This window comes from Phacochoerus africanus, chromosome 7 (genome assembly GCF_016906955.1).
Source record: "Phacochoerus africanus isolate WHEZ1 chromosome 7, ROS_Pafr_v1, whole genome shotgun sequence".
Classification (NCBI taxonomy): domain Eukaryota; kingdom Metazoa; phylum Chordata; class Mammalia; order Artiodactyla; family Suidae; genus Phacochoerus; species Phacochoerus africanus.
The window spans coordinates 86,192,145-86,219,702 of NC_062550.1; the positions used below are offsets into that span (position 1 = coordinate 86,192,145).

The following is a 27,558-nucleotide window of genomic DNA, read 5'->3' on the forward strand; positions in this document are numbered from 1 at the left end:
GGCAGGGGAAGACTTGATAATGGTTTCGTTTGCAAGGTAATAGATTGGAATTCATAAAAAATGTTCTGTGGACTATAGCCTTACCAAGTAAAGTCTTTTCTGTTGAAAGCTTTCAAGCTTGAGATATCTTTTTTTTTAATTAATTTATTTTTTTTCCTGCTGTACAGCATGGGGGCCAAGTTACACCTACATGTATACATTTTTTTTCCCACCTTTTGTTCTGTTGCAATATAAGCATCTAGACATAGTTCTCAATGCTACTCAGCAGGATCTCCTTGTAAATCCATTCCAAGTTGTATCCGATAACCCCAAGCTCCCGATAACCCACTCCCTCCCTCTCCCCCCGGGCGGCCACAAGTCTATTCTCCAAGTCAATGATTTTCTTTTCTGTGGAAATGTTCATTTGTGCTATATATTAGATTCCTGTTATAAGTGATATCATATGGTATTTGTCTTTGTCTTTCTGACTTATTTCACTCAGTATGAGAGTCTCTAGTTTCTTCCATGTTGCTGTAAATGGCATTATTTTGTTCTTTTTTATGGCTGAGTAGTATTCCGTTGTGTTTATATACCACATCTTCCTAATCCAGTCATCTGTTGATGGACATTTGGGTTATTTCCATGTCTTGGCTATTGTGAATAGTGCTGCAATGAACATGCGGGTGCATGTATCTTTTTTAAGGAAATTTTTGTCCGGATATATGCCCAAGAGTGGGATTGCGGGGTCATATGGAAGTTCTATGTATAGATTTCTAAGGTATCTCCAAACTGTTCTCCATAGTGGCTGTACCAGTTTACATTCCCACCAGCAGTGCAGGAGGGTTCCCTTTTCTCCACACCCCCTCCAGCATTTGTTATTTGTGGACTTATTAATGATGGCCATTCTGACAGGTGTGAGGTGGTATCTCATGGCAGTTTTGATTTGCATTTCTCTTATAATCAGTGATGTTGAGCATTTTTTAATGTACTTGTTGGCCATCTGTACATCTTCCTTGGAGAACAGTCTATTCAGGTCTTTTGCCCATTTTTCTGTTGGGTGATTGGCTTTTTTGCTTTTGAGTTGTATAAGTTGCTTATATATTCTAGAGATTAAGCCCTTGTCGGTTGCATCATTTGAAACTATTTTCTCCCATTCTATAAGTTGTCTTTTTGTTTTCTTTTGGGTTTCCTTTGCTGTGCAAAAGCTTTTCAGTTTGATGAGGTCCCATGGGTTTATTTTTGCTCTTATTTCTATTGCTTTGGGAGACTGACCTGAGAAAATATTCATGAGGTTGATGTCAGAGAGAGTGTTTTGCTTATGTTTTCTTCTAGGAGTTTGATGGTGTCTTGTCTTATATTTAAGTCTTTCAGCCATTTTGAGTTTCTTTTTGTGCATGGTGTGAGGGTTTGTTCTAATTTCATTGCTTTGCATGCAGCTGTCCAGGTTTCCCAGCAATGCTTGCTGAATAGACTTTCTTTCCCATTTTATGTTCTTGCCTCCCTTGTCAAAGATTAATTGACCATAGGTGTCTGGGTTTATTTCTGAGTTCTCTATTCTGTTCCATTGGTCTGTCTGTCTGTTTGATCCCAGTACCACACTGTTTTGATGACTGTGGCTTTGTTGTATTTCTTGAAGTCTGGGAGAGTTATGCCTCCTGCTTGGTTTTTGTTTCTCAGGATTGCTTTGGTGATTCTGGGTCTTTTGTGGTTCCATATAAATGTTTGGATTGTTTGTTCTAGTTCTGTGAAAAATGTCCTGGGTAATTTGACAGGGATTGCATTGAATCTACAGATTGCTTTGGGTAGTATGGCCATTTTAAAAATATTGATCTTTCCAATCCATGAACATGGAATATCTTTCCATTTCTTTCCACCTTCTTTAATTTCTTTGATTGAAGTTTTACAGTTATTGGCATATAGGTCCTTTACCTCCTTGGTCAGGTGTATTCCGAGGTATTTGATTTTGTGAGGTGCAATTTAAAAAGGTATTGTATTTTTTTATTCCTTTTCTAATATTTCATTGCTGGTATACAGAAATGCAACTGACTTCTGAATGTTAGTCTTATATCCTGCTGCTTTGCTGCATTTATTAATCAGTTCAAGTAGTTTTTGGGTTGAGTTCTTAGGGTTTTCTATGTATAGTATCATGTCATCTGCATACAGTGACAGTTTTATCTCTTCTCTTCCTCTTTGGATGCCTTTTATTTCTTTTGTTTGTCGAATTGCTGTGGCTAGGACTTCCAAAACTATGTTGAAGAGCAGTGGTGAGAGTGGGCATCCCTGTCTTGTTCCAGATTTGAGTGAGAAGGCTTTCAGTTTTTCCCCACTGAGTATTATATTTGCTGTGGGTTTGCCATAAATGGCTTTGATCATGTTCAGGAATGTTCCCTTTATACCCACTTTGGCAAGAGTTTTGATCATGAATGGATGTTGGACTTTGTCAAATGCTTTTTCTGCATCTATTGAGATGATCATATGGTTTTTGATTTTTCTTTTGTTAATGTGGTGTATGACATTGATTGATTTGCATATGTTGAACCATCCTTGTGCACCTGGACGAACCCTGCGTGGTCATGGTGTATGATCTTTTTGATATGTTGTTGGATTTGGTTGGCTCAAATTTTGTTGAGAATTTTTGCGTTTATATTCATCAAAGATATTGGCTGATAGTTTTCTTTTTTGGTGGTATCTTTGGTTTTGGAATTAGGGTGATGGTGGCATCGTAGAATGTCTTTGGGAGTATTCCTTCTTCTTCAACCTTTTGAAAAAGTTTAAGGAGGATGGGCACCAGATCCTCGTTATATGTTTGGTAGAATTCGCCTGTGAAGCCATCTGGTCCTGGACTTTTATTTGTAGGGAGTGTTTTTATGACATATTCAATTTCATTTCTAGTGATGGGCCTGTTTAGTTGGTCTGTTTCTTCTTGATTCAGTTTTGGCAGGCTGTAAAATTCTAGAAAATTGTCCATTTCTTCCAGATTATCAAATTTGTTGGCATATAGTTGTTCATAGTATTCTCTTATGGTATTTTGTATTTCTGTAGTATCCGTTGTGATTTCTCCTTTTTCATTTCTAATTTTGTTTATTTGGGTTCTTTCTCTCCTCTTCTTAGTGAGTCTAGCCAGGGGTTTGTCAATTTTGTTTACCTTTTCAAAGAACCAGCTCTTGGTTGTATTAATTTTCTCTGTTGCTTTTTGAATTTCTATTTTATTGATTTCCTCTTTGATCTTTATAATTTCCTTCCTTCTGCTGACTTTAGGTCTTTTTTGTTCTTTTTCTAATTCGTTTAGGTGGAGGGTTGAGTTATCAATTTGAGATCTTTCTTCTTTTTTGAGGAATGCCTGTATTGCTATGAATTTCCCTCTGAGCACTGCTTTTGTGGCATCCCGTAGATTTTGAGAGGTTGTGTCTTCATTATCATTTTTCTCAAGGTATTTTTTAATTTCCTTCTTGATTTCCTCATTGACCCATTGGTTTTGTATTTGCATGTTGTTTGGTCTCCATGTAGTAGGTTTTTTCTCTTTTCTTTTCCTATGGTTGATTTCTAGTTTCATGCCATTGTGGTCAGAGAAGATACTTAAAATATGTCTATGCTCCTGAATTTGTTGAGGTTATAGCTTTGATTCTTGAGAATGTTCCATGTGCACTTGAGAAGAATGTGTATTTTGATTTTTTTGGATGTGGTGTCCTGAAGATGTCAATTAAGTCTAACTTTTCTATTGTTTCCTTTAGGATCTCTGTTGCTTTATTGGTTTCCTGTCTAGAGGATCTGTCCATTGATGTGAGCGGGGTATTAAAGTCTCCTACTATGATTGTATTCTCATCAATTTCTCCCTTTATGTCTGTTAATATTTGTTGTATGTATCTGGGTGCTCCTGTATTTGGGGCATATATGTTGACGATAGAAATATCCTCTTCTTGGATGGATCCCTTAATCATTAAGTAGTGTCCTTCTTTGTCTGTCTTTATGTCTTTTGTTTTAAAGTCTATTTTATCTGATATGAGTATTGCAACTCCTGCTTTCCTGTCATGTCTATTGGCATGAAATATTTTTTCCCACCCCTTCACTTTCAATCTATATGTGTCCTTTGTCCCAAGGTGAGTTTCTTGTAGGCAGCAGATTGAAAGTTTTTGCTTTTTTATCCAAGCTGCCACTCTGTGTCTTTTGATTGGAGCATTCAGTCCATTGACATTTAAGGTGATAATTGATAGATGATTATTTATTGCCATTTTAAACTGAGCTAGAGATATCTTTTATGATCTGATTAATTACCCTCTAATTTAGCTATAGTAAATATTTGTAACAAACACAGACTTTACCTTCTGAGAAATCAGATTACCTCCTTTTTTATTTTGGCTGTGTCTGCAGCATATAGAAGTTCCCAGGCCAGGGACTGAATTCTCACCACAGCAGCAACCTGAGCTGCAGCAGTGACAATACTGATCCTTAAGCCACCTACTCACCAGGGAACTCCTGGATTACCCAATGGTATTTATTTTCAGCTTCTTCTAAATCATTTTGTGATTTTTAGACATTTTCATTCATGGTAATGGTAAGTTTTTCATTCGTTTTTTGTTTTTATTCACTTACTCTTTAACACATGTGAGAGCAGACAGAAAATCTTCTTCAGGCTCTCAAGTGTGTTCTCACATTTGGCTTGAGTGACGCTGGTTGCCAAGTAGGAGTGTAGAAGTGGAGGATGTGTGCTTGTCCTCAGGCTGTTTATATTCATGATCATGTATGTGTGCATATGTAGTGGCCAGGTGGCAACAAGATAGTGTAAGGTTAGCTGTCTGGAAGAATAGTGCAAACACCAAGTTGGCATTTAGAGATAAGAGAGATCTGTGTAAATCTGTGACATGGGGACATTTTCAAAGAGAAGGAGCCTGCATGGGATCCTTAAAGGCTGACATGGCAATTTGTTTCTGCAGGAAGGACGGTGTTGGCAGGGTGGGAGCAGCATATAGTCCAGCCTGGACTCAGACCCCTCAAACCTCTGTTCAGGGCATGTTCAGGGTCGTAGTAAATTGTAGCAATACTTCTACTTGTGCCCCTTCTTCTAGTGACTTCCCTGAAAACATCTTAAGCATTTGATCTTTTTTCCTTTGGTCTTTTTTGGGCTGCACCTGAGGCATATGGAAGTTCCCAGGCTACGGCTCGAGTCAGAGATGCAACTGCTGTCACCTTGGATTCTACAGCTATAGCAACAGGGACTCTGAGCTGCATCTGTGATCTGTACCACAGCTCGTGGCAACGCCAGATCCTTAACCCATTGAGTGGGGCCAGGGATTGAACCTGCATCCTCATGGATACTAGTCGGGTTCATTATTGCTGAACCACAAGGGGAACTCCAAGCATTTGCTCTTTTAAAGCATGGCACCCACTCTTTTGGTTTTGTTCCTAGAGTAAGCACTTTGGTAGATTAAACAAGCAACTCTAGAATTGATACAAGTTTTAGAAAACCATCAGGACATATGTAAGACTGAGGGAGTCATTTGAGTTGTCAAATTACTAGAAGGAGCTAATTTGTTTTTCAGTTGCATTAGGTGGCATGTTATTTCCCTAACCTCATACTACTATATAAAAATGTATTGGTCACAGCATTTTAGATAATGCTACAGTAACAAACATCCCAAAGTCTTTGGCTTAAAAATAGCAAAGCTTTATTTCTCAGTTATGTTACACGTCTGTTATGGGTCTGCAGGAGGTTGGTGTAAAAGTTCTCCCTTTAAGAAATGTGTAAGTTAAAGAATTTAGATAAACTCGTGATTTCAGGTAAGAAGTTGTATATGGAGACAGTTGATCCACACTGTTGCCCAAGCTAAGAACTCCAGCCTTAGGCACTTAACCACACCCACTTTTCCTTACCAGATCCTTTTGACAGCAGTAATTAAGGTATCTGAGATTAGGGCGCCACCTAGTGGCCAGCACAGCATCCTTCCTACCGTTTTCACCACTTAAGACTTGGTGGGTCATGGTGACAGAAAAACATTTTTTCATATATGTAATTATTCCTTTAAGCTCTTTATTTTTCATTCCTTTCCCAATTATTGTATAGTTACCTTAGGAACATGTCTGTGAAATTTCAAAATAGTTTTCCAGAATAAAAGCATTTTGGATAGGAGAGATTAATTAAGATGAAGATTTTTTAGGCATTCCCACTGTGGCTCAGTGGGCTAAGGATCTGGTGTTGCTGCCGCTGTGGTGCAGGTCACAGCTGCAGCTCAGATTTGATCCCTGGCCTGGGAACTTCCACATGCCACAGACACGGCCATAAAAAGAAAAAAAAAGAGAGACTTTCTCAGTACATTTAAAATTAAATTAGAATATAAAGTATTGCATTTATTTATTCTAGAATAGTGATTTTTTGCACTCCAGGGAGCCTCAGAGGTTCTGTGGGAGCCATTGTGGGAGGGGAGGCTAGGGAAGGGCAGTGAGACTGTCAGGTGCCCGGGTAGCACAGAAGAATGGTTGCCCTGCGTGGCCTGCCTCCCATCCGCCCCCCGAACCTACTGAGGCAGCACAGCGACGGCAGTGAGAGCTGACCTCGGGTGGGTGCTAAGTATATTCCCGGCACTATGAAGGTGACGGAAGGTGGTTGGTCAGGAAGACAGGACACTCACACAGTTTGCAGTAAGATTTCATGGCCTACATAATAAAACGGGGGTGAGAGATAAATGAAACCCTCACTCTGACCTCTACTTTCAGCCTGCTTAAACTCAGAAAACTTTGAGGGGTGAGCTAAATCTAGTCATGCAGAATATGCAAGAGCTCAGAATGAGTCATAATAATTTGTATTTTGTTCTGTTTTATAAATTAAGAAAGAAACTGACCCTGTTAGAAGAACCATTTCAGCAGAAGGATGTTGCTGTCCTCGATGAGTGGTTTTCAGCCTTCTCCCCTGCCTTTTTTTTTTTTTTTTAGTTTAAAGATACTCAAATCTCTCAGGTTTTACTAAGGTCATCCTCTATACATAATGTGTTTGCTGCTGAGAATTAAAACGGTATGTCAAAAAGTTTTCTAACAATTCAGTAGCTGCTCTAATAATGTTCTAGCCTGCCGGAGGCCAGCTCCGGCAGCCAGGGAGTGTCCACTTTTCCCCGAAGGAGAGGGACGCTTGTCGGCTTTTGCAACGGAGACAGCCTCTTTGTCCCTTCCTTCAGGGCGCTGGACTGCTCAAGTTTTATTGGCAGAAGTGATTGATTATATCGACAGTTTTTAACTGCAGATTACATCATAGTGTTAAAAGTACATCGGTTAACTTTTACATGGTACAGCAACTATACATCACGTTTTAAGATCTTTATCTTAACTAAATTTAGTGAGTACAATTTAAGGGCAGTTAGGTACAATACGTCATGTGGAAAGGAGGAGACTCGGTACAAATCATCCCATGGCCAACAAGTCTCCACAAGTTGAAGAGGTCACAGACATAAGAATTTGGCATTTACAAATCTTGTTTTTAGACTGGTGCTTATCTTTAAAGCGTTATGGCAGGGAGACAGTGTAAGAAAATATAAACCACCTTAACTAGCTACCACTTAAAAGCTTCTATAACTCATAGCTGGGTGTCTTTTGATCAAGAATAATATATGTCTAACTTCTATGAAACTCAATAAAATCCTAACTCTAAAGTTTACTGTATAAACTAGTTAGTAGATAAACACTATATTTTAATTAAGTTGGATTTAAATAGGGGAAAGTCCTTCAGGATGGAATTCTTATTATATTATTGTTGTAATTCTGTTAAATCACAAATCACCACAGGAAAATTAGAATGGGAAATAAGAATAATAAGCAAATGATCAGGAAAGACTGAGGAAAACTGAATAACAAATAAAACAACAGGAAAGACTAGGTCACCCGAGAAACAATCCACGTTCTCTGGCGCAAACGTGGAAATTGTTTTCCCAGAAAAGCCCCACTTCTTTCCCCATCAACATCAAAATGAGAGCTGTGTAACCTGAGACCTGCCCTCGGCTTGTACTGATCAGGCGGGCATTTATCTTGACCAGAAGCCCACCTTCGGCATGTACTGTTCAGGTGAGCTCCCTTCCTTGGTTAGGAACCTGCCTTCAGGTTTTTTCTCCCGTCAGGCAAGGTCCTTTTTTTGAGTCCCTGCATCTTCTTGGCTCCCCGCACTAGCCAAACAGCCCAACATTTTCTTTAGACTCCTTCCACACGAATAAGTTTGCTTCAAATTCTTGATACTGGGTTTCATCTTCTAGACTTGGAGCTTCCAGAAGAGGCAAAACCTGCCACCAAATAGTGCTTCTTTGTGTCAAATCAAAGTGGGAGGAGAGTACAGTTAAGTCATTCAAGTGCAGACTACATGGATTCCTTACAGTTACCTGTATTAAGGAGGTAGGAAAAGAGATGCAGGAAGAAAGGCATCACAGAACTTTTTAGGTTATCAAAATATTGGTGCACAATCTTTCCTAAGTTGCTTCACAATCATTCTACAAGTGCAAGTGAGAAAAAATAGTACAAGAACAAGGTTGAGGGCTCAACCTACTCAGCCTTGGGATTACTGTCATCATTGTCATCTTAATTACTGTTAAAATTATGCTCAGCAGGATCTCTCTTTTACAGGCAATAAGTACAGGTGCACTGAAATCTCTGCTCTCCTGATTTTGTCTGAGTTTTGCCATAGCGGTTTTTCAAATACCGAATCATCCATTCCATCCTTTCTCTCCAAACACTTAACACCGTCCTCACCCCTTTCCTCCTAGGAATGATGCCTTCACCAAGTCTCCGGCCAGTTGGTTGAGGTCAGATGCCTTCACCAAGTCTCCGGCTAGTCCGTTGAGATTGCTTTTCTGATGTTATGGATGGAAATGTTGTCCTTGGGTTGAGAGCCAAGTTACTAAGGTTCTTCATTAACACATCAGAGACAGGTTGAGAGGCAGCTGGCATTTCCTGGGAATTTTCCTCAACAAACATTTGAGAATCCTGAGTCCAGGGTGGATTAACATCTGATAAGAACCCACTGGGATTCTAGTCACAGCGGGAAGCTCCTCTGTCTTTGGATTTCACTGGAAGCTGATCCTTTAGACTCTCAAATTGCTACAAAGTAGACTTGAAGAACTGTAGACACAAGAAAGAGGGAGAAAAAATCCCTCCCCTGCCTTTTTGAAAGGCATTTAAAGCAGCCCTGCCAGGACCCTGCTCCTAGGTGTGTCACGAGAGCTGTTAGACACCTGTTGGCAGGTGTTCTCTCCATTACTTCTAGCCAAGTTACCTGGCAGGGCTTTCCTGGTATTGGCAGATGGGTAATATTCTAGAACAAAGGTCTCAAACTGGTGACCATATGTGTCTTGTTTGAATGCAAGACAGTCCAAAACATCAGAGCTGCTGTTGAAAACTGGGAGATTTCCTGTGCAGCACTCGGGGATTCTGGCCCCTCAGGCAGCCTTTGCCCCTGTTGACTGGTGGCTGCGAGTTTCAGGTGGGGTTTGAGATGTCCCATCTGCCCCAGTCCCCGATTCCCTCTTGTTTCTAAATACCTGGTCTTTTGCTTTCATTTGGGAAATGGTCTGGCCTGTTTAGGCCTTATTTTTTGGTGGTATTGGCTTGCTATTTCATATGAAATGTGCAATCTTTTAAATGTGTGTAATATATATTCAAAACATACTATATATAGCTTATAGTCTAATATATAATATGTTGTATATATAGTATATGTAGCATGTATATTTAAAGATCAAGCATCAATCTGGGAAGTTCAGAGTTTCCTTTTTTTTTTTTTTTTGAGGCTCAGTTTGTCCACATGTAACCCTCTTATTATTTTACAGTTGCAGTTGTATTCAGAGGCCAGTGTAGCACTTCTGAAGTTGAATAACCCCAAAGATTTCCAAGAACTGAATAAGCAGACGAAGAAGAACATGACTGTCGATGGAAAGGAACTGACCATAAGTCCTGCGTATTTACTGTGGGACCTGAGTGCCATCAGCCAGGTAAGGGATACAGAAGTTCTTTTAAAATCCAAATTGAGGAGTTCCCTTCGTGGCTCCGTGGTTAACGAATCCAACTAGGAACCATGAGGTTGCAGGTTCGATCCCTGGCCTCGCTTAGTGGGTTAAGGATCTGGCGTTGCCGTGAGCTGTGGTGTAGGTCACAGATGCAGCTTGGATCTAGCCTTGCTGTGGCTCTGGCGTAGGCTGGTGGCTACGGCTGTGATTCGACCCCTAGCCTGGGAACCTCCATGTGCCAAGGGCAAGGCCCAAGAAATAACAAAAAGACAAAAACAAACAAACAAAACATAAAAGCCAAATTGAGGGTTTTGATTATTAACCATTTTGTAAGTCACTGAGTAGAGAAGGAGGAGGACTTACAGAGAGGTGACTTGATTGGAACTTTTCTGATTTTCTAGTCACCACCAGTGGTTAATACTAATTGAAGTGATCTAGAATCAGATCCAAGAACCTTTTCTTAAAAAAATATGTGGAAGAAATGCCACTGTTGTTTTGTGGTGTTGCTGTTTTGAACATGCTAAGCGTTCTGCATTTTTGGTAACATCTGAAAGTTGGACCCGGTCTTTGAGAGTTTGCTGGAGCTCCCTGAGAGCGGAGGGTAGATGGGAGTTGGGAGGAGTGTTCATGGCCTTATGGGCCGAGGGCTTTGCTAGTCTAAGCAGGATGAAGACGTTTCTGCCAGCCGTTTCGAGGATAATGAAGAGCTGAGGTACTCACTGCGATCCATCGAGAGGCACGCGCCGTGGGTTCGGAATATTTTCATCGTCACCAATGGGCAGATCCCATCCTGGCTGAACCTTGATAATCCTCGAGTGACCATAGTCACGCACCAGGTAGCCACTTGCCACGTGCCACAAGGCTGTGGTTTCCTGGTCTCCTCTGCTGTTCTTTGCCTTGTTCCTGACTTCATCCCCTTACTCTGCCTTCACCTCCATTTCCACCTTCCTTTCATCCTTCCATTCGCCTCCCTCCCTCCCTTCTGTCCCAAAACAAAGCAAAAAATCCCCTCTCCACCCACCCTCTTGCTCTCTCCTTTTTTGTGGGTTTTTTTTTTTCCTGTTAAAGGATGTTTTTCGAAATCTGAGCCACCTGCCTACCTTCAGTTCCCCTGCTATCGAAAGTCACATCCACCGCATCGAAGGGCTGTCCCAGAAGTTCATCTACCTGAATGATGATGTCATGTTTGGAAAGGATGTCTGGCCGGATGATTTTTACAGTCACTCCAAAGGTCAGAAGGTGAGGACCTAAGAGGTGCCTGTCTTAGAAGTCACTTAGAAGTTACAGACAGGAGTTCCCGTCGTGGCGCAGTGGTTAACGAATCCGACTAGGAACCATGAGGTTGCGGGTTCGGTCCCTGCCCTTGCTCAATGGGTGAACGATCCGGCGTTGCCGTGAGCTGTGGTGTAGGTTGCAGACGCGGCTCGGATCCCGCGTTGCTGTGGCTCTGGCGTAGGCCGGTGGCTACAGCTCCGATTCAACCCCTAGCCTGGGAACCTCCATATGCTGTGGGAGCAGCCCAAAAAATAGCAAAAAAAAAAAAAAAAAAGAAGTTACAGACAGGAAATCATTGTATGCACCACAATCAGATTTGATCGAACAAGCATTTTCGAGTGCTGAGCTCAGGAGAATTAACAATCAGAGAGTAAAAAACTGCAGTAGGAACTTCGCTTCTCAGAACCCAGAACCCACCTTCTAGATTTTCTGCTGCTATAATAGCAGAAAAAGCAAAATCACTGTGAAACACAAAGTCATGTTTACCATGTCAGCAAAATGCCCAAGATAGAACGTTAGCTCAGTTTAGTGCTTAGAGACATGGATGAAGTGTCACTGAAGGCAGCCGGTCTCAGTCTGGCTTCTTGGGCCAGGATGGAAAAGCGGTCATAAGCACAGGTGTAGGCGCTGGCTGTGGCACCGTCCTGGGTGATGACCTGGCCTCTGGGTTTCCTGTCTGCATAGTGGGGGGAGAGGTGGCTGTGTTAGAAGGGTTCAGTGATCAGTTGGAACCTTATCCATGAACTCGTAACTTACAGAACTCTGTTGCTAAAAAGCACAAAGCTGCTTTTTCTGTTGCTGTTTATTCCCTGCGCCACCCCCCGTCCAGCCCCAGGCTCATTTTCCTGGGCTGGTGGTGGTGGGGTGCACTTGCCTTAGATCACAGGGCTGCAGGCTCGAGCCGTGGCTTGACAGGGGAGACAAATAAGATCAGTGACCACATACCATGATTTCCACGCCAGCAGGTGTGCCCTGGGTGCAAAGGAATGGGAGCACTGGAGGATGAAATTGGACAGGGAAAGGATTTGAGGTGAACGTAGAAGAACAAGTAAGAGTTTATCCAGATGGAGAAAGCCCTCCCAAATAGTTGGAATGGTCAGACTTTAAAGGGGAGCACATTTTCCAAAAATGACGATTTAGAAAGTAACCATGTACCATGTGGGTCATTTCGAAAGCAGGCGAGTTCACAGCGCAGCGTGCCGTGCTGAGTGATTCATCACAGGACCCCGTGTGTGGAGATCGGGGTATTGAGCGTTCCCCCTTCTCAGCCTGGAGGCAGGACCATGCACGAATCTGCTCAGGAGTTGACGAGAGCATCATGGAAAAGCAGTGTTCATACTTGGCTCCTGCAGGCTCTTGCTCTCGCATTTAAGTCTGGCGTGGTGCTGCTTTATTTCCACATAGGTTAAAAGACCTTCTTGTGAGACTCACCCATAAGTTGAGTCCTTGCCTGCTTTCCTCGGGTAGCGGCAGAGAGCATGTGTGCCGGGTGAGAACTATCGAGAGGGTGGGAGTGAGAGACCTACTGCAGGTACCCACCCACTTGAGGCCCAGGGTGCCCCTGAATGCAGACCTTTTCTAGAGGCTCTGTTTGTGTTGTGCTGCCCCCCCCCCCTTTTTTTTTTTTAAAGAATCCTAATTTAAGAATAGAAAGGGACAGACCATTTTATTTTCTGTTTCTCTCGTAGGTTTATTTGACATGGCCTGTGCCAAACTGTGCTGAGGGCTGCCCGGGGTCCTGGATTAAAGACGGCTATTGTGACAAGGCTTGCAATAATTCCGCCTGTGATTGGGACGGTGGCGATTGCTCTGGTGAGGATGTGTTCGAATGTGATTTGTCCATATTGACGGAATTTTTTTCGTTTGTCTTTATTGCATATGCACAGTGACTTGATGAAACATTCTTTATGTGTTAAAGGGTCAGTAATCCATGGACTCTGGGGGTGAAGACCAGTGTCCCCATGTGGCCCAGTTTATTCATATTATCATTGGGGGGGGGGGCCTTTTCCCACACTGACCCTGCACTTGAAAATGCCTTCTCTTGATACTCAAGATGTGAAAATCAGTTCTGTACCTTCACTGATGTGAGCTCAAGAGCAAGCATCACTCTAAGTGGTTCTTGCAGGAGCTTGTGGCCACTGGCTCTCTGCATCAGATTGCCCCCCGGTCACCAAGTGACTTAAAGAGATGCCACAGAAATAAACATGTTATCTCCTCAGCATCTCCTCTTCCTTTCTTGCTTGTGTGTATCTGGACTTGTTGGTAATAGCAGGTTTTTACATGTATTTATTATCTTTCTGTTTATAAAGCATTTAACCTTATAAAGCATTTTAAATTTCCCAGTCACTGACGCAAGAGAGGGTGTGTGCGCAGCTTGTCGACGTGAGGAAACAAACAGGTTTGGGAAAGTGTTGAGTGTTGGGAGAAACACAGCTCTAAGTTGTGTCAGAGGCGGGGAGTGAACACCTATGTGAGAGAGAGGCTGTGCTGCCTGGAGAGCGAGGCCCTTCATTCGGCTGGTCAGTGCCTGTATTAGGACGTCTTTGGCAGTGCTGAGAATCAGTCTTCTGAACAGTCTGCCCTGCACACACATCTCTGTGTGCCCCTTGAGCAAAATTCCAGCCTGTACTTAGAGGCGGCAGAGCTGGTCAACACCCAGGCCCACTTCCAGTCCGCTGTCAAATGACGCCCCCTTTGCCTATTATTTTCTTTTTAAGCTGCATGAAGACTTCTCCTCAAGAATGGGGTGAACACCTATTAAGTGTTTTCCAAGATTGCAAGCACAGCAAATTTCTGTTTTCCTGCTCCTCCTCCAGGTAACAGTGGAGGGAGTCGCTACATCCCAGGAGGCGGGGGCACTGGGAGTATGGGAGGCGGACAGCCCTGGCATTTCGGCGGAGGAATAACTGGCGTCTCTTACTGTAATCAAGGATGTGCAAATTCCTGGCTCGCTGATAAGTTCTGTGACCAAGCCTGCAATGTCTTATCCTGTGGGTTTGATGCTGGCGACTGTGGGCAAGGTATATTTATTTTAGCTGTCAAAACATACTTAGAATAAGGGGATGACAATCCTTGCTAGGTAGAAGGGGTTTGGATTGCTGCTGTTGTTTAAAGTAATTATGGTCTGTGTGTCCTTTCTCAGCCCTGCATCCAAATTAGTTGTGAGTCATAAGTAAGAGAAGGACACGGATCTTTAGGAAAAAAAGTAGACGCTGAAGCTGCATCTTTTCCTGTTAGTGCTCCTGTCTGACTTTTTTTGTTGTTCTTTGTTTTAACTGAGGAGAGTTATCTTAGTTGAAAGTATGTGGTGAAGGTTCAGTTTGGGAACAATAGAAGGAGAGCAATGGCTCATGAAATAAGCATGGTTTGAATACTGGATTTTGTCAATAGCTTATTAATTGAGGTCCTTTTTGCCAAGAATTTATATTTTTTTCAAATGGACAAAAAGGTGGAAGTTGATATTGCAGTTTGCTTTTCGGAATCATGCTGTCTCTGTAGTGAGTCAGCCTCAGCATTCTCTACTGATAGTAGTGATTCCTTCCGAGAGTAAAAATGAGCCCTACTCTAGTAGCTTTTGTGTTAGAATTTCTGGTTAAAGTTCATTTAAAGTCATTCTTAGAAAGTGAAAACTCAAACCCTAAGAATTGAAGGAAAAGGGGGGAAATGGCTAGTTTTTTAAAAGTCATGTTTGTGTTTTTTCCTCTAGATCATTTTCATGAATTGTATAAAGTAACTCTTCTCCCAAACCAGACTCACTATGTTATTCCAAAAGGTGAATGCCTGCCTTATTTCAGCTTTGCAGAAATAGCCAAAAGGGGAATCGAAGGCGCCTATAGTGACAACCCCATAATTCGACACGCTTCTATCGCCAACAAGTGGAAAACCATCCACCTCATATTGCACAGCGGCATGAATGCAACCACAATACATTTTAATCTCACACTTCAAAGTACAAACGGTGAAGAGTTCAAAATCCAGCTAGTGGTAGAGGTTGACACAAGGGAGGAGCCCAAACGGAATTCTACGACCCAGAAGTCTTACCAAGATTTGGTCAGCCCGACAGTGCTTCTTCCAGAGGTGGAAATCCCGTTTGAGGATATTCCAGAAGAAAAACGCTTCCCCAAGGTCAAGAGACACGATGCTAACACAACAGGAAAATTCCAGGTGGAGGTGGAAGTTCCACTGGTCAATATTTCACTCCTTCCCAAGGAGGCCCAGCTGAGCCTCAGTAACTTGGATTTGCAGCTGGAACTCGGAGACATCACCCTGAAAGGATACAACCTGTCCAAGTCAGCCCTGCTGAGGCCCTTTCTGATGAACCCACGTTATGCAGAGTTGGCAGGAAATCAGGCTCCTGTGACAGGGCAACGAAATGACAGTATGGAGGCCCCATTGGGAAAACAGGTTCACAGAAGCATCTACCCGAGCAGCTTAGGAACACCTGAAAGGTCCCAGGGATCCTTGCCTCTTCCAGCAGTGACCATGAGGGTGAACGGCCATTCCCAGAGTCAGACGCCACTGGACTTAGAAACCAAAGCCAGACTCAGGTCCCAAACTCTGACCCAAACAATGGGAGGGAGGAGTGTGTCCAAAGAAAAGCTCTCATCTCTGACTGTCAGCTTGGAAAAGAAGGAGACACAAGAAAAGATAATCACAGGGAAAGAACAAGAGAAAAACAGACTGGGGGAAAATACTAACAGTCACCTAGGTGGTGATGAAGTATTACCTGGAAGAAAACTGCAGTATTACACAGACAGTTACCTGGGCTTTTTGCCATGGGAGAAGAAGAAGTATTTCCAGGATCTTCTGGATGTAAGTGATATCCAGCCTGAACCTTCCCATGCTCAGAAAAAATGAACAACCTTGTCAATGGTGATGATATACTCATGGCTGCACTTAGCGTTTGCCTGTGCCCACCACTGAACTCAGGGGCTTTTCTGCCTGGTTTCATTTAATTATCCCAGTAATTCTAACCATAAAAATGCCTTATAAGGGCCCTTCTGTCATCATCCCCATCTCACAGTTTAGGAAGCAGCCTCTGTGTGAGTGAGTAAGGGAGGTAGCCAGGCCATACCCTGAGAAGTAGTAGTAGAATAGGGATGGTATCTTATCTTTCCTTGGTATGTAGCAATTTAATTTTTTACTTAAAAATTTTTATTGTGATTTTAAAAAACACTTTTGCATACGTTGTGTGAGTTGGCTCTGATATTTTTACTTTACTCATGAAAGACCCCGAGATGCATTAGCTCTCCCACCCCCACAGCAGCAGAGGGTGTGAGCCAAGCCTCAGTGTTGTCTCGCTCTCCCTCCTGTTCCGCAGCCTCCGCAGTGCCCTGGGCTCCTTTGCACATCTTGTAAGCGCCGTCTCTGTGCCAGCTGCTGGGGAGCATGAGATGGTCAGAACAGTCGCTGCTCTGGGAGACTGAGAGAGCAAGCTGGGGGGCAGACTTGTGGGCAGTGCGATAAGTGTCTGCTGAGGCATGGGCAGGATCCAAAGGGAACACGCCTTAACTCTGCCTGGAGGTCTCGGAGGAGGCATCCCGGAGGAAGTGCCCTGTCTGCTGACTTTTGGATGGTGGGGAGGAGGACAGACAGAGAAAAGCCATGTGTTCTAGGCTGGATGGCGAGCAGAGCACAGCCTCGAGGAGCTGTGACGAGGAGAGTTGACGCTTTTCTCTCATTTTCTTTGCGGAGTGGGAAGTATCTTGTCCCTGACACGCAGTATTTCCTAACTATTGAGCGATGCCAATGTTGATTTCCTCACTTTTTCCCCTCCCTTACTCCTTTTAAAAATTGCAGAAGTACTATAGGCTAGTGATAAAAATTGCAGAGCAAAAAATAAAAAACAGTGAAAAGGGAAAGGTCTCTTTCCTTCCTCCCTTAATCTCCTTACTTGAGACAGTCACTATGAACATGTAGGCTGTTGGGTATTCTTCCAGTATTTATATAGTTTATGTTTTGCAGCAGTGAAATTATCCATATATTGCTCTGTACTTGCCTTTGACGTAATAGGAGATGGGCAAACTGCCATTGTTGTTTTAACAGCTGTATGTTTTTCAGTTACAAATATGTTGCAATCAACATTCTTGTACATATACCTCCCCCCCCCCCCCCCCCCCGCCACTTTGGCTGCACCCATGCAGAAGCTCCCAGGCCAGGGATTGAACCCATGCCACGGCAGTGAACCAAGCCACAACAGTGACAATGCCAGGTCTTTAACCTGCTGTACCACACAAGAACTCCCACATACGTTGCTCTTGAGGAAGCTTTATTTCTGTAGGTAGAATTGCTAGGTTAAAGGGTCTTCTATGTATGAAATTGAACTACGTCTTCCTTAAATGTTACACCCCTTCCACCAACAGTATACGAGCCTGCCTGTGTCCCTGCAGGCTGACCAACACCTGTTAATATCAGTCTACACGTTCATCAATTTCAGAAGCAAAAATGTTTTGCTCATCATTCCCTGTAAATTGTGTTCATGTTCTTTGCCCATTCATTCAGTTTTGCCTCTTACTGGGTTAACTGGATTCTTTACATTTCATGATGTTAACACTATTCTATAGTGAACCAATTTTATTCCAGTCGGTTTAAATACTTGCTTTGATGTCAGCAGTAGAAATAACTTGATACTGAAATTACTATCAAATTTATTCAAAGTCAGTTTTCTGAATTTTGCGTTGAAATTGGCTGTGAAATCTCATGCTCAGTGAGGAGCCCTGAAGAATGCCCTATAAATAGACCTTTGCCCTGCAGCTGTTGTTCTCAGGCCGGTGTTGGCCATAACTTTCACTGAAATCTGGTTTAGTCCTGCTCTTAGGATCCTTGAAGAGACATACTAGTGCTCATGTCATGTGCCCCTCACAACAGCTAGTGACTCGTTGTTACCACGTTGCATAAAGTAGTACCTCTGTCTCTAGTTAACACGGGCACTTGTGCACTAAAATATGATGCTGTGTTGTGTGGAATTCTCTTTTCAGGAAGAAGAGTCACTGAAGACACAACTGGCATACTTCACTGACAGCAAACACACTGGGAGGCACCTAAAAGATACGTTTGCAGATTCCCTCCGTTATGTGAATAAAATTCTGAACAGCAAGTTTGGGTTCACGTCTCGCAAAGTCCCCGCACACATGCCTCACATGATTGACCGGATCGTCATGCAAGAACTGCAAGATATGTAAGTCTTGTTGTGTTTGAGTTGTTCACTCGTGCTCACAGCCATGGCTGCTGAAACTTACATCTTGGCTGTGCAGCATTTATGGCTCTAACACTTGATGGCTGATTTGTTGAAGGTATAAGGTCAACGGTGGGAAGGAGGAGTCTGATTCCACACGTTAGGTACTGGCCGTACCTTAAATAACCAGATCTCACGATACGTTATGTTTGGACAGGTTCCCTGAAGAATTTGACAAGACGTCGTTTCACAAAGTGCGCCATTCCGAGGACATGCAGTTTGCCTTCTCTTACTTTTATTATCTCATGAGTGCAGTTCAGCCCTTGAATATATCTCAAGTCTTTGATGAAGTTGACACAGATCAATCTGGTGTCTTATCTGATAGAGAAATACGAACGCTGGCTACCAGAATTCACGACTTGCCTTTAAGTTTGCAGGTATTAAATTTTTTCGCCCTAAACTCTGTGTGATATTTTAAATGAAACTTTTGAATTTGATGCTTTGTCTTTTTCCCCTGCATACTTCAGTGTAATGCAAATCCAAGTAGTTCTTTGTATGTAATGAGGATGATTACAACTAGTCCTTTTTTTTTTTTTTTTTTTTGCTTTTAGGGCTGTACCTGTAGCATATGGAGGTTCCCAGGCTAGGGGTCAAATCAAAACTACAGCTGCCGGCCTATACCACAGCAACGCAGGATCTGAGCCACAGCTCAAGCAACCCTGGCTCCTTAACCCACCAAGTGAGGCCAGGGATCGAACCTGCAACCTCATGGTTTCTACTTGGAATCATTTTTGTTGCGCCACAGTGGGAACTTCACAACTAGTCCTTTTTTTTTTTTTTTGGTCTCTGTTATTGTTGTTGTTGTTGTTATTGTTGCTATTTCTTGGGCCGCTCTCGCGGCATATGGAGGTTCCCAGGCTAGGGGTTGAATCGGAGCTGTAGCCACCGGCCTACGCCAGAGCCACAGCAACGCGGGATCCGAGCCGCGTCTGCAACCTGCACCACAGCTCACGGCCACGCCGGATCGTTAACCCACTGAGCAAGGGCAGGGACCGAACCCGCAACCTCATGGTTCCTAGTCGGATTCGTTAACCACTGCGCCACGACGGGAACTCCACAACTAGTCCATTTTTAATGCCAGGATTAAAAATCAAATTTGAGGTTCATATTTTATTTTATATTATATAATTTTAATTTAATTTTTAAAATTTATTTATTTATTTATTTATTTATTTATTTATTTATTTATTTTGTCTTTTTAGGGCTGCACCCGTGGCAATATGGAGGTTCCCAGGCTAGGGGTTGAATCAAAACTATAGCTGCCAGCCTACACCACAGCCACAGCAATGCAGGATCTGAGAAGTGTCTGCAACCTACACCACAGCTCATGGCAATGTGGATCCTTAACCCACTGAACGAGGCCAGGGATCAAACCTGTGTCCTCATAGATACTAGTCAGATTCGTTTCCTCTGAGCCATGACGGGAACTCCTATAAGGTGACATTTTTAGGCTCTCAGTAGGGACTGCTGTTGTATTATCTGGAGAGGAGGCCATACCTGCATGTACAATTCCTGTGACAGGTTCATTCAGGGTCTTAAGGTGTGGCTGAGCAAGTGGAGCTCTCATCCAGGCTTGTCCCCTGCACGGCTCCTTCTGTCACGACATCCTCTCATCCCAGGAGTAGGACACTCCCTACTGGAGAGTCCAGAGATGAGTCCAGCTGCAGGACCTCCCATCTGGTGATCCCTTGGACCATCTTGTGTGAAATGGTGCGTCATCGTCCAGAACGGTCTACTTTGAGACCAAGATGAGTTACTTGATGAATGCATTGTCTCATTCTGCTGGTTAGGGTGTCTTTAAGAGTCATGTAGTCAAGCCCTCTTTGGAGACAGCACTTTAATTTTGGTGACTTTAATTTTCTTTTTTTTTTTTTGGTCTTTTTTATTTTAGGGGTTGTACCCATCTCCACATGCATCCACAGCATATGGAGGTTCCCAGGCTAGGGCTCGACTCGAAGTTGAAGCTGCTGGCCTACACCACAGCTACATCAACTCAGGATCTGAGCCTCGTCTTTGACCTACAGCTCAGCTCACAGCAATGCTGGGTCCTTAAACCCCATGGAGGGAGGCCAGGCATTGAACCCACATCCTCATGGATGCTAGTTGGGGTCATTAACCGCTGAGCTACGACGGGAACTCCGTCTTTAACATTTTTAAAACCACAGTTGTTACTTGTAATGTACATAGATTTATCCTTTCGTTTTGGTTTATTAGGATTTAACAGGTCTGGAGCACATGTTGATAAATTGTTCGAAAATGCTTCCCGCTAATATCACTCAGCTAAACAACATCCCTCCAACTCAGGAAGCTTACTATGATCCCAATCTGGTGAGTGGCCTGGGTTCTTTTCTGTAAAACAGAGTATATCCCTATCGGGTGTTACTTACTTCAGTTCTGCATAGCACTTTACAAACTAGAAATAGGCTCTATGTTTATAAGTCTTTAGTGGAAATTAGTAGTACAGATACTCCAGAATCATGTGTATTTTTCTTTGAAATATCTTTCCTCTTTCCTAATGGATGTTAAGCTAATATTGAGATTAGTTGTTTGAATTCTATAAGCAGACATCCTCTTCACTAAGGATGGCAGAAGATAGTGCCAAAGCATACTCACTGCTCTAGAACAATTGTGAGGATAAAAATTAACCCAGGAAATATTCATCAAATGGAATCCCATCTTTCATCTGAGCTCAGTTGCTCTGATGCTGGCCCTTTCTGGACCTCACCAGTAGGGGCAGTGGATGTTCTACGCATAACCTTATCGGAGTGCCATTTGGCTGAAATGATTGGAAGACTCTATTTTTATTTTTTGTCTTTTCTTGGAAGACTCTTGATTGTAAGACATCCCAGTTTCAGAGAGATGATAATGTGAAAAAGTGCATTTAGAATTGATGCAAGCATATCACACAGCCATTTATGCAATGCTTACAGTTAATTTTTACTAACATGTATATGGAAAAATGTTTACAATATAAAATTAGTGGAAACATGGTTATTGCCATATTCAGAATATGATTAGAACTGTGGAAAACTCCCAGAAACCTTCATACATACCCCCCAAAATAATGGAAACGATGGTAGGTTAGATCATAGGTAGTCCTTGGCTTTTGTTTTTTGTTTTTTTTTGCCAGAGCATGCAGAAGTTCCCAGGCCAGAAATGGAACACAAACATGAGCCACTGCAGCGACAACTCTGGGACCTCAACCCACTGAGCCATCAGGGGAGCTTCCCCCCCCCCCCACTTCTTTAGTAAATCACGTCGTATATGGTCTTTTGTGTCTGGCTACAGCAGCAGCTACTGCTGCTTTCTTTCTTTCTTTCTTTCTTTCTTTTTTTCTTTTTACAGCTGCATCTGCAGCATATGGAAGTTCCCGGGCTAGGGTTTGAATCGGAGCTACGCCACAGTCACGGCAACACCAGATCTGGGCCACATCTGCGACCTACACTGTAGCTTGCGGCATTGCCAGATCCTTAACCCACCTAGTGAGGCCAGGGATTGAACCTGCATCCTCACAGACACTATGCTGGACACTCCTGCTGAGCCACGCCGGGAACTCTAAACATAGGTAGTTCTTAATATCCTTTTTTCACATTGGTATTTTTCCATATTTTCTATAATGAATAGTCTTCACTTTCATAATCAGAAAAACACATATTTTTAAAAATTGACCATCTTTCAAAATGTTCAAGCCCTATAATTAACTGCAGATATTTGTAAATGAATATAGAGAATAATAAATCATATAAAAATCTGATATCCAAAAAAGAGAAACGATCCAATTAGTACGCATTGCACACATCAAGGATGGTATTCTTGGAGGGCCTCATGAAGCACTTTTCTATTTTCCCAAAATTTGGCGTTACCGCCAGCAAAGCTGATAGAATCAACGCTGAGTCATCTGGAGGTCAGTGTCCTAATTTAAAAAAAATGTAATGTCTACATATTTGTCAAGATGAAGTTTCTACCAGTTATCAGAGATCTGGGTATACCTTTCTCCAGGAGGGGCACTATGGGCTGTGAGTTCCAGGCTGTCTTTTCTGGTATCTTCTTGGTGGTAACCCCAGAGCTTAGGGCAGAGGAGGAAGAAGGGCCAAAGTGTGCTGGGCTCCTAAAGCATCTCCCCCTGATCTGGCCTCGTTGGTCTTCCCTGTCTTTGACCACATCGGGTTGTGTTGACAGGCTGCCTTAGAGGCCACTGATGTCACCAGGGAGCTGTGCTCACTCTGTTTCAGTGCTCACTCCAGACTTGTCTTTCATCACTTGTATTTACACATCCATCTCTTTTTCCTTCTTTATAAACTTTGGGTTCCTAGTAAGATGTTGTAATAACTACCCCGCCGTACACACTTATACAGAACTCACAGAAGTGTGTTCCTTTCTAAGGGAGATAATCTTTGGGGAGAAAACCGTTATTCCTCTTGTGCTTATCCAGGTATGATAAAGGGTTATTAAGGGATTTTAGGATTTTTTTTTTAAAGAACCTGGCAGCGTTAGTTAACATTACCAAGTGAACTCTTAGCCAAGGTGTTCACTTCATGACTGTAATTAACTATTACATGTCGAAGAGAGTATTTTCTAATTGGACTGTCAGAATGACAGCTTAGCTTATGAGTATCGTAAGACCAATTCATTACAGTTTATGTTTGAAATTTATTTTCTTTCTGAAAAAAATTATGCCAGTAACTTATAAGACTTTTAACAGATAGTGTGTAGTAATGTGTGACTAAAATAAGACCGGCAGTCTGCTGGTCAGAGTATGCCAGTTTGATTTTTTTAAGATAATCCATTAAGATATTCATCTTGTTTACTGAGTCTTTTGGTTCCTCTTTAAATTCTGCACCCGAGGCGAATGCTTCACTTGCCTGCCCCCCCCCCCCCCCCCCCCCCCCCCCGCCACCGCCCCCGTCTTGGCCCTGCTGTAATGTCTGTATTTTCCCACAGCCACCAGTCACTAAAAGTCTAGTTACCAACTGTAAGCCAGTGACTGATAAAATCCACAAAGCATATAAGGACAAAAACAAATATAGGTAAGTACTACATCACATGTTTTTTCCTTGTTGAAGAATAATTGTAAGAGTGTGGTATTTTCATAATTTTACCATAGTTCTTAAAGCATTCTTTGAAATTTATATGAGGTTATTTTCTTTAATAACATGGAAAGATTAAGTCACAGTTTTATGAAATGCATGTTGAAATTTTGTTTTACATATCCACATGATTATTTAAACTTTTCAAATATGTTTTGGTAATTAGGTTTGAAATCATGGGAGAAGAAGAGATTGCTTTTAAGATGATTCGTACCAATGTTTCTCATGTGGTTGGCCAATTGGATGATATAAGGAAAAACCCCAGGTACTGCTGGTTTTGTTGTTGTTTTAAATTTAGAGTGTTTTAGGTTCATATTTGAACAGAAAGTACAGAGAATTCCCATAACTTTAAAAATTATCTTTAGTCATGCAGATAAACAGAAAAGGCAGTAGGAATGGGGAGAAGGGAGTGACTTGTTTCTGTCTGGCGCAGACTGGAATGCCTAAGGGTGGAGGTAGGGTTTGAACTGAGAGGCAGGAGTTGTGAGTTGAGATTGGGGCCACCCATGCAGAGGGACCTGCACAGACTTGGAGTCCAGTGCCGTGACTCTTCATCGAGTCTGGGGGTGGGCAGCGTCGTGGGGGACTGCCACAGCATTTCTGAAAAGGTGCTTCCATCACTTCTCAGCCTTAAGATCAAGGGTAATATCTGTTCTTATCAATTTTATACCTGCTACGTCCTCTGTCTGAGGCCAGTTAGGTTAAATGGATTTTTGGAGCAGGAGGTTGGAATAGGAGCTTGCTCCACTCACTCCACACATTGACCTGCTACTGCAGGACGTCAGGGATCAGTGCCGGGGGTGGGGATGGGGTGCTTCCAGAGGAGTTGACCCTATCTTTCATTTCAAAGTAAAGTTCAGATTAGCTTCTGAGGAAAAAAGGAATGCCACCATAAATGTGAAAATTAACCCAGTAAACTTGCAGTCCTTCTCTGGGGATGAAATTAAATATTCAGGTTTATATAAGCTTTGATAATTTCCAGCCTGGCCCCCTAGCAGTTGTCCTAGTTTGATAAAATTGGTTTATAAGCTACATTTTTGAGTTTTGGACTTCTTGGGAAATATAAAACTGTTGAAATACCCAGGGGGAAACTTAGCATATAAAAATAATCTTTTCATCTGTCTTTTAATCGCTTTTAGAAGTTTTCAGTTTCACCTCATTTATGATTTTAATTATAAAATGAGAGATACACAATTTCTAGACATTTCAAAGCCACAGTATTTTTTTTTCCCTAAAAATTCCATTCTTGGAGTTCCCCTCATGGCTCAGTTGTAACAAACCTGATTAGTGTCCATGATGACGCTGGTTCGATCCCTGGCCTTGCTCAGTGGATTAAGGATCTGGTGTTGCAGTGAGCTATGGTATAGCTTGCAGATGTGGCTCAGATCCCATACTGCTGTGGCATAGGCCGGCAGCGGCAGCTCCAGCTCCAATTCGACACCTAGCCTGGGAACTTCCATATGCCACGGGTGCAGCCCTAAAAAGACAAAAACAAAAATCTGTTTTTTGGGGAGGAGGTGGTAGAAATTGGAATTTTAAGAAAAATTAAAATACCTGTTTATAATATAGTCATAAAATACTTTATTTCCTACAAGCCAAGTAGACAATAAGCCGTAATAATTGAGACTCCCCGCTTGCAGCTCTTTTTGCACATGTCGTTTCCTCTGCGCGAAATGCCCTGCTCTCATTTAAAAAAAGATAACTTCAGGAGTTCCCATCATGGCTCAGCGGTTAACGAACCCGACTAACATCCATGAGGTTGCAGGTTCCATCCCTGGCCTCGCTCAGTGGGTTAAGGATCTGGCGTTGCCATGAGGTATGGGGTAGGTTGCAGACGAAGTTTGGATCTGGTGTTGCTGTGGCTCTGGCATAGGCCGGCAGCTACAGCTTTGATTGGACCGCCAGCCTGGGAACCTCCATGTGCCATGGGTGTGGCTCTAAAAAAGACTAAAAGACAAAATTAAAAAAAGGTAACTTTAAGAACCAGTTTTGCTGCTTACGTTTTGCTTCCCCCGTTCTGTCGATTTGCTCTCTGAGTCATTGGTGATCTGCAGTAAGACCAGGGAGAATTGAGAGTTGTTACCCTGAACTTTGATGTTTTTGTGTCAGGTTGAAAGTTGTTGGGTGAGAGAATTCACAGTTTCATGATCCTGAAAGGGACAGGGTATTACTAAGAAGACACAAGGCAAAGTGGGCTTTTCCAGCAGTGTCTGCCAGGCCCAGGTACCTCCTATGACCCTGAACAGATTTTATCATTTTTAACTCTTGTTCTGTTTTACTTTTGGGGGACTCGTGTTTAAGTCAAGAGCGGAAAGCTAGTCTTCTGACTTTGACTGTAAGGATGGGCGTATCGCAGCCACAGGGAGGCTAGAATGGGCAGTATCGGGGCTCGGCTGCTCTCCTGCCTGCGTGGGCTTCACCCTGAGGTTGGAGAAAGGGCAGCCGCTGCAGTTCTAGACGCCCCTACAGACATAGCCGTGTTCCGAGGTGGTGGGACTGTCCCTCCTGGGTGTAGTGCTATGTTCTGCTTCCCCATTCCCGCGCGCACGTCACTGTGAAGGGAAGGGATTCTCTCTCACTCTCAGACGCTGATTCTGGCTTAGGGCTGGGGTTGCCTCCCTTTGCGTCAGCTCCTGGGGGAGAGTCACTGAGCCAAAGGCAAATTCTCTTAGGAAGGAGAGGGTGTGTCTGCTGGGCACCCAGCAGGGTCTGCTCTGGTCACCCCATAGCCACACAAATTATTTGTCAGCTACACCTACTTGAAAAATTTTTGATGAAAAAGATAGTGTGATAAATCCTTAATCGAGATTTTAAAATTGTCAGTGTTTTGTCATGTCTGTGTGATCTCTCTCTAGGTACACATGGGTTTTGTCTTTGTCGTGTGTGCCGAATCCTTTAAAAGTTAGTTGCAGACATCCCGACCCTTTATCCCTAGTTGTCTCAGCATGTCTTCTAGTCATTCTCCTTTATACCACAAGATCTTTAAGCTATCCAAGAACCTTAACTCTGGCTAAATAATAACACCCAATAGATGGTCCGTATTCAAATTTCCTCCAAATGCCCTTTGTAGTGTTGTTTGTTTTTCATCTAGGAAGTAGTCAAGCCTCGTGCATTTTATTTGGTTGATACAACTTTTTAATATCCTTTAACTTAAAGCAGCCCCCAAGTTTAGAGAAAGGTAAGATAGTGAACTTTTACTTTTCATTCATCTTCAGTTAGAAGCAATCGGTTGATGATGTTTCCATTTAAACACACCCACTCCTTCACTACCACTACCATTGTCTTTTATAGGCATCATTTTAAACTGTTTGAAATGGTAGCAACTATATTTATTGCAGTTAAGTCTATAGGTTTCCTCCATCTCTTTTTTTTAACATATAAATTTTTGCATGCATATATGAAGAAATCAGAGTGGATGTATTTTGAAGATTTCTTGAACTTTGGCCTTTTTTGATTGTCTCCCAGTTGTTTAATGTGCTCCTGTGTCCCCCGTATTTGCTGTAACTTGTTAGTGAGATCTGGGGGCTTTACTAGACTTGACAAAATTATAAAAAAACAAACAAAAAACCCAACAAATTGAACTTGTGTACCTCAGAAGTGGTATTATCCCTACCTACCGTTTCAGTGGGCCCTCAGGTTGGTGGGTTTTGCCTTGACAGGAACTTGAAACAAGCCAGGGAAGCACCACTGTAACCTGGTTTTTGCCAGAACTCCAGCATCTTATAGCCTGGTTGGAGATATAGCAAGTCATCAACCTCATATTAATCTACAGCTATTAGGAGCCATCTCTGCCTGGATTATTTATGCGACTCTTCTTAGTAATGTAACTATCAGTTTAGTTTTTCTTCGGGATGCTAATAGAATGTTCTAGCCAGCCGACTACATTTATTGAACATTTCACTGGGTACATGCCAAATTGAAATTAAAATAATTCATTCCCTTAGCTAGAAGGCACCTTCAAAATTTGTCCCCAGTTCTTTTTTGTCTTACAGGAGGGGACTATCTATAAAGA

The 27,558-nt window shown here is 42.6% G+C and overlaps 1 protein-coding gene, 1 non-coding gene and 1 pseudogene across 2 annotated transcripts in view; 2 read left to right on the forward strand and 1 right to left on the reverse strand.

Annotated features, from left to right (window-relative positions):
* Positions 1 to 27,558, forward strand: part of GNPTAB (N-acetylglucosamine-1-phosphate transferase subunits alpha and beta) — a 100,483-nt gene that overhangs the window by 64,948 nt on the left and 7,977 nt on the right. Inside the window, 11 exon segments of the mRNA XM_047788176.1 lie at positions 9,774 to 9,935; positions 10,607 to 10,786; positions 11,019 to 11,189; positions 12,914 to 13,037; positions 14,042 to 14,245; positions 14,932 to 16,037; positions 18,203 to 18,402; positions 18,617 to 18,836; positions 20,674 to 20,787; positions 23,401 to 23,486; positions 23,713 to 23,811. Coding sequence (XP_047644132.1) covers positions 9,774 to 9,935; positions 10,607 to 10,786; positions 11,019 to 11,189; positions 12,914 to 13,037; positions 14,042 to 14,245; positions 14,932 to 16,037; positions 18,203 to 18,402; positions 18,617 to 18,836; positions 20,674 to 20,787; positions 23,401 to 23,486; positions 23,713 to 23,811 — 2,666 coding nt within the window.
* On the reverse strand, positions 8,566 to 8,922 carry LOC125131614 (developmental pluripotency-associated protein 3-like; annotated as a pseudogene).
* Positions 24,163 to 24,348, forward strand: LOC125131894 (U2 spliceosomal RNA). Its single transcript, XR_007136070.1, has one exon. It is a non-coding gene; the product is annotated as a U2 spliceosomal RNA (small nuclear RNA).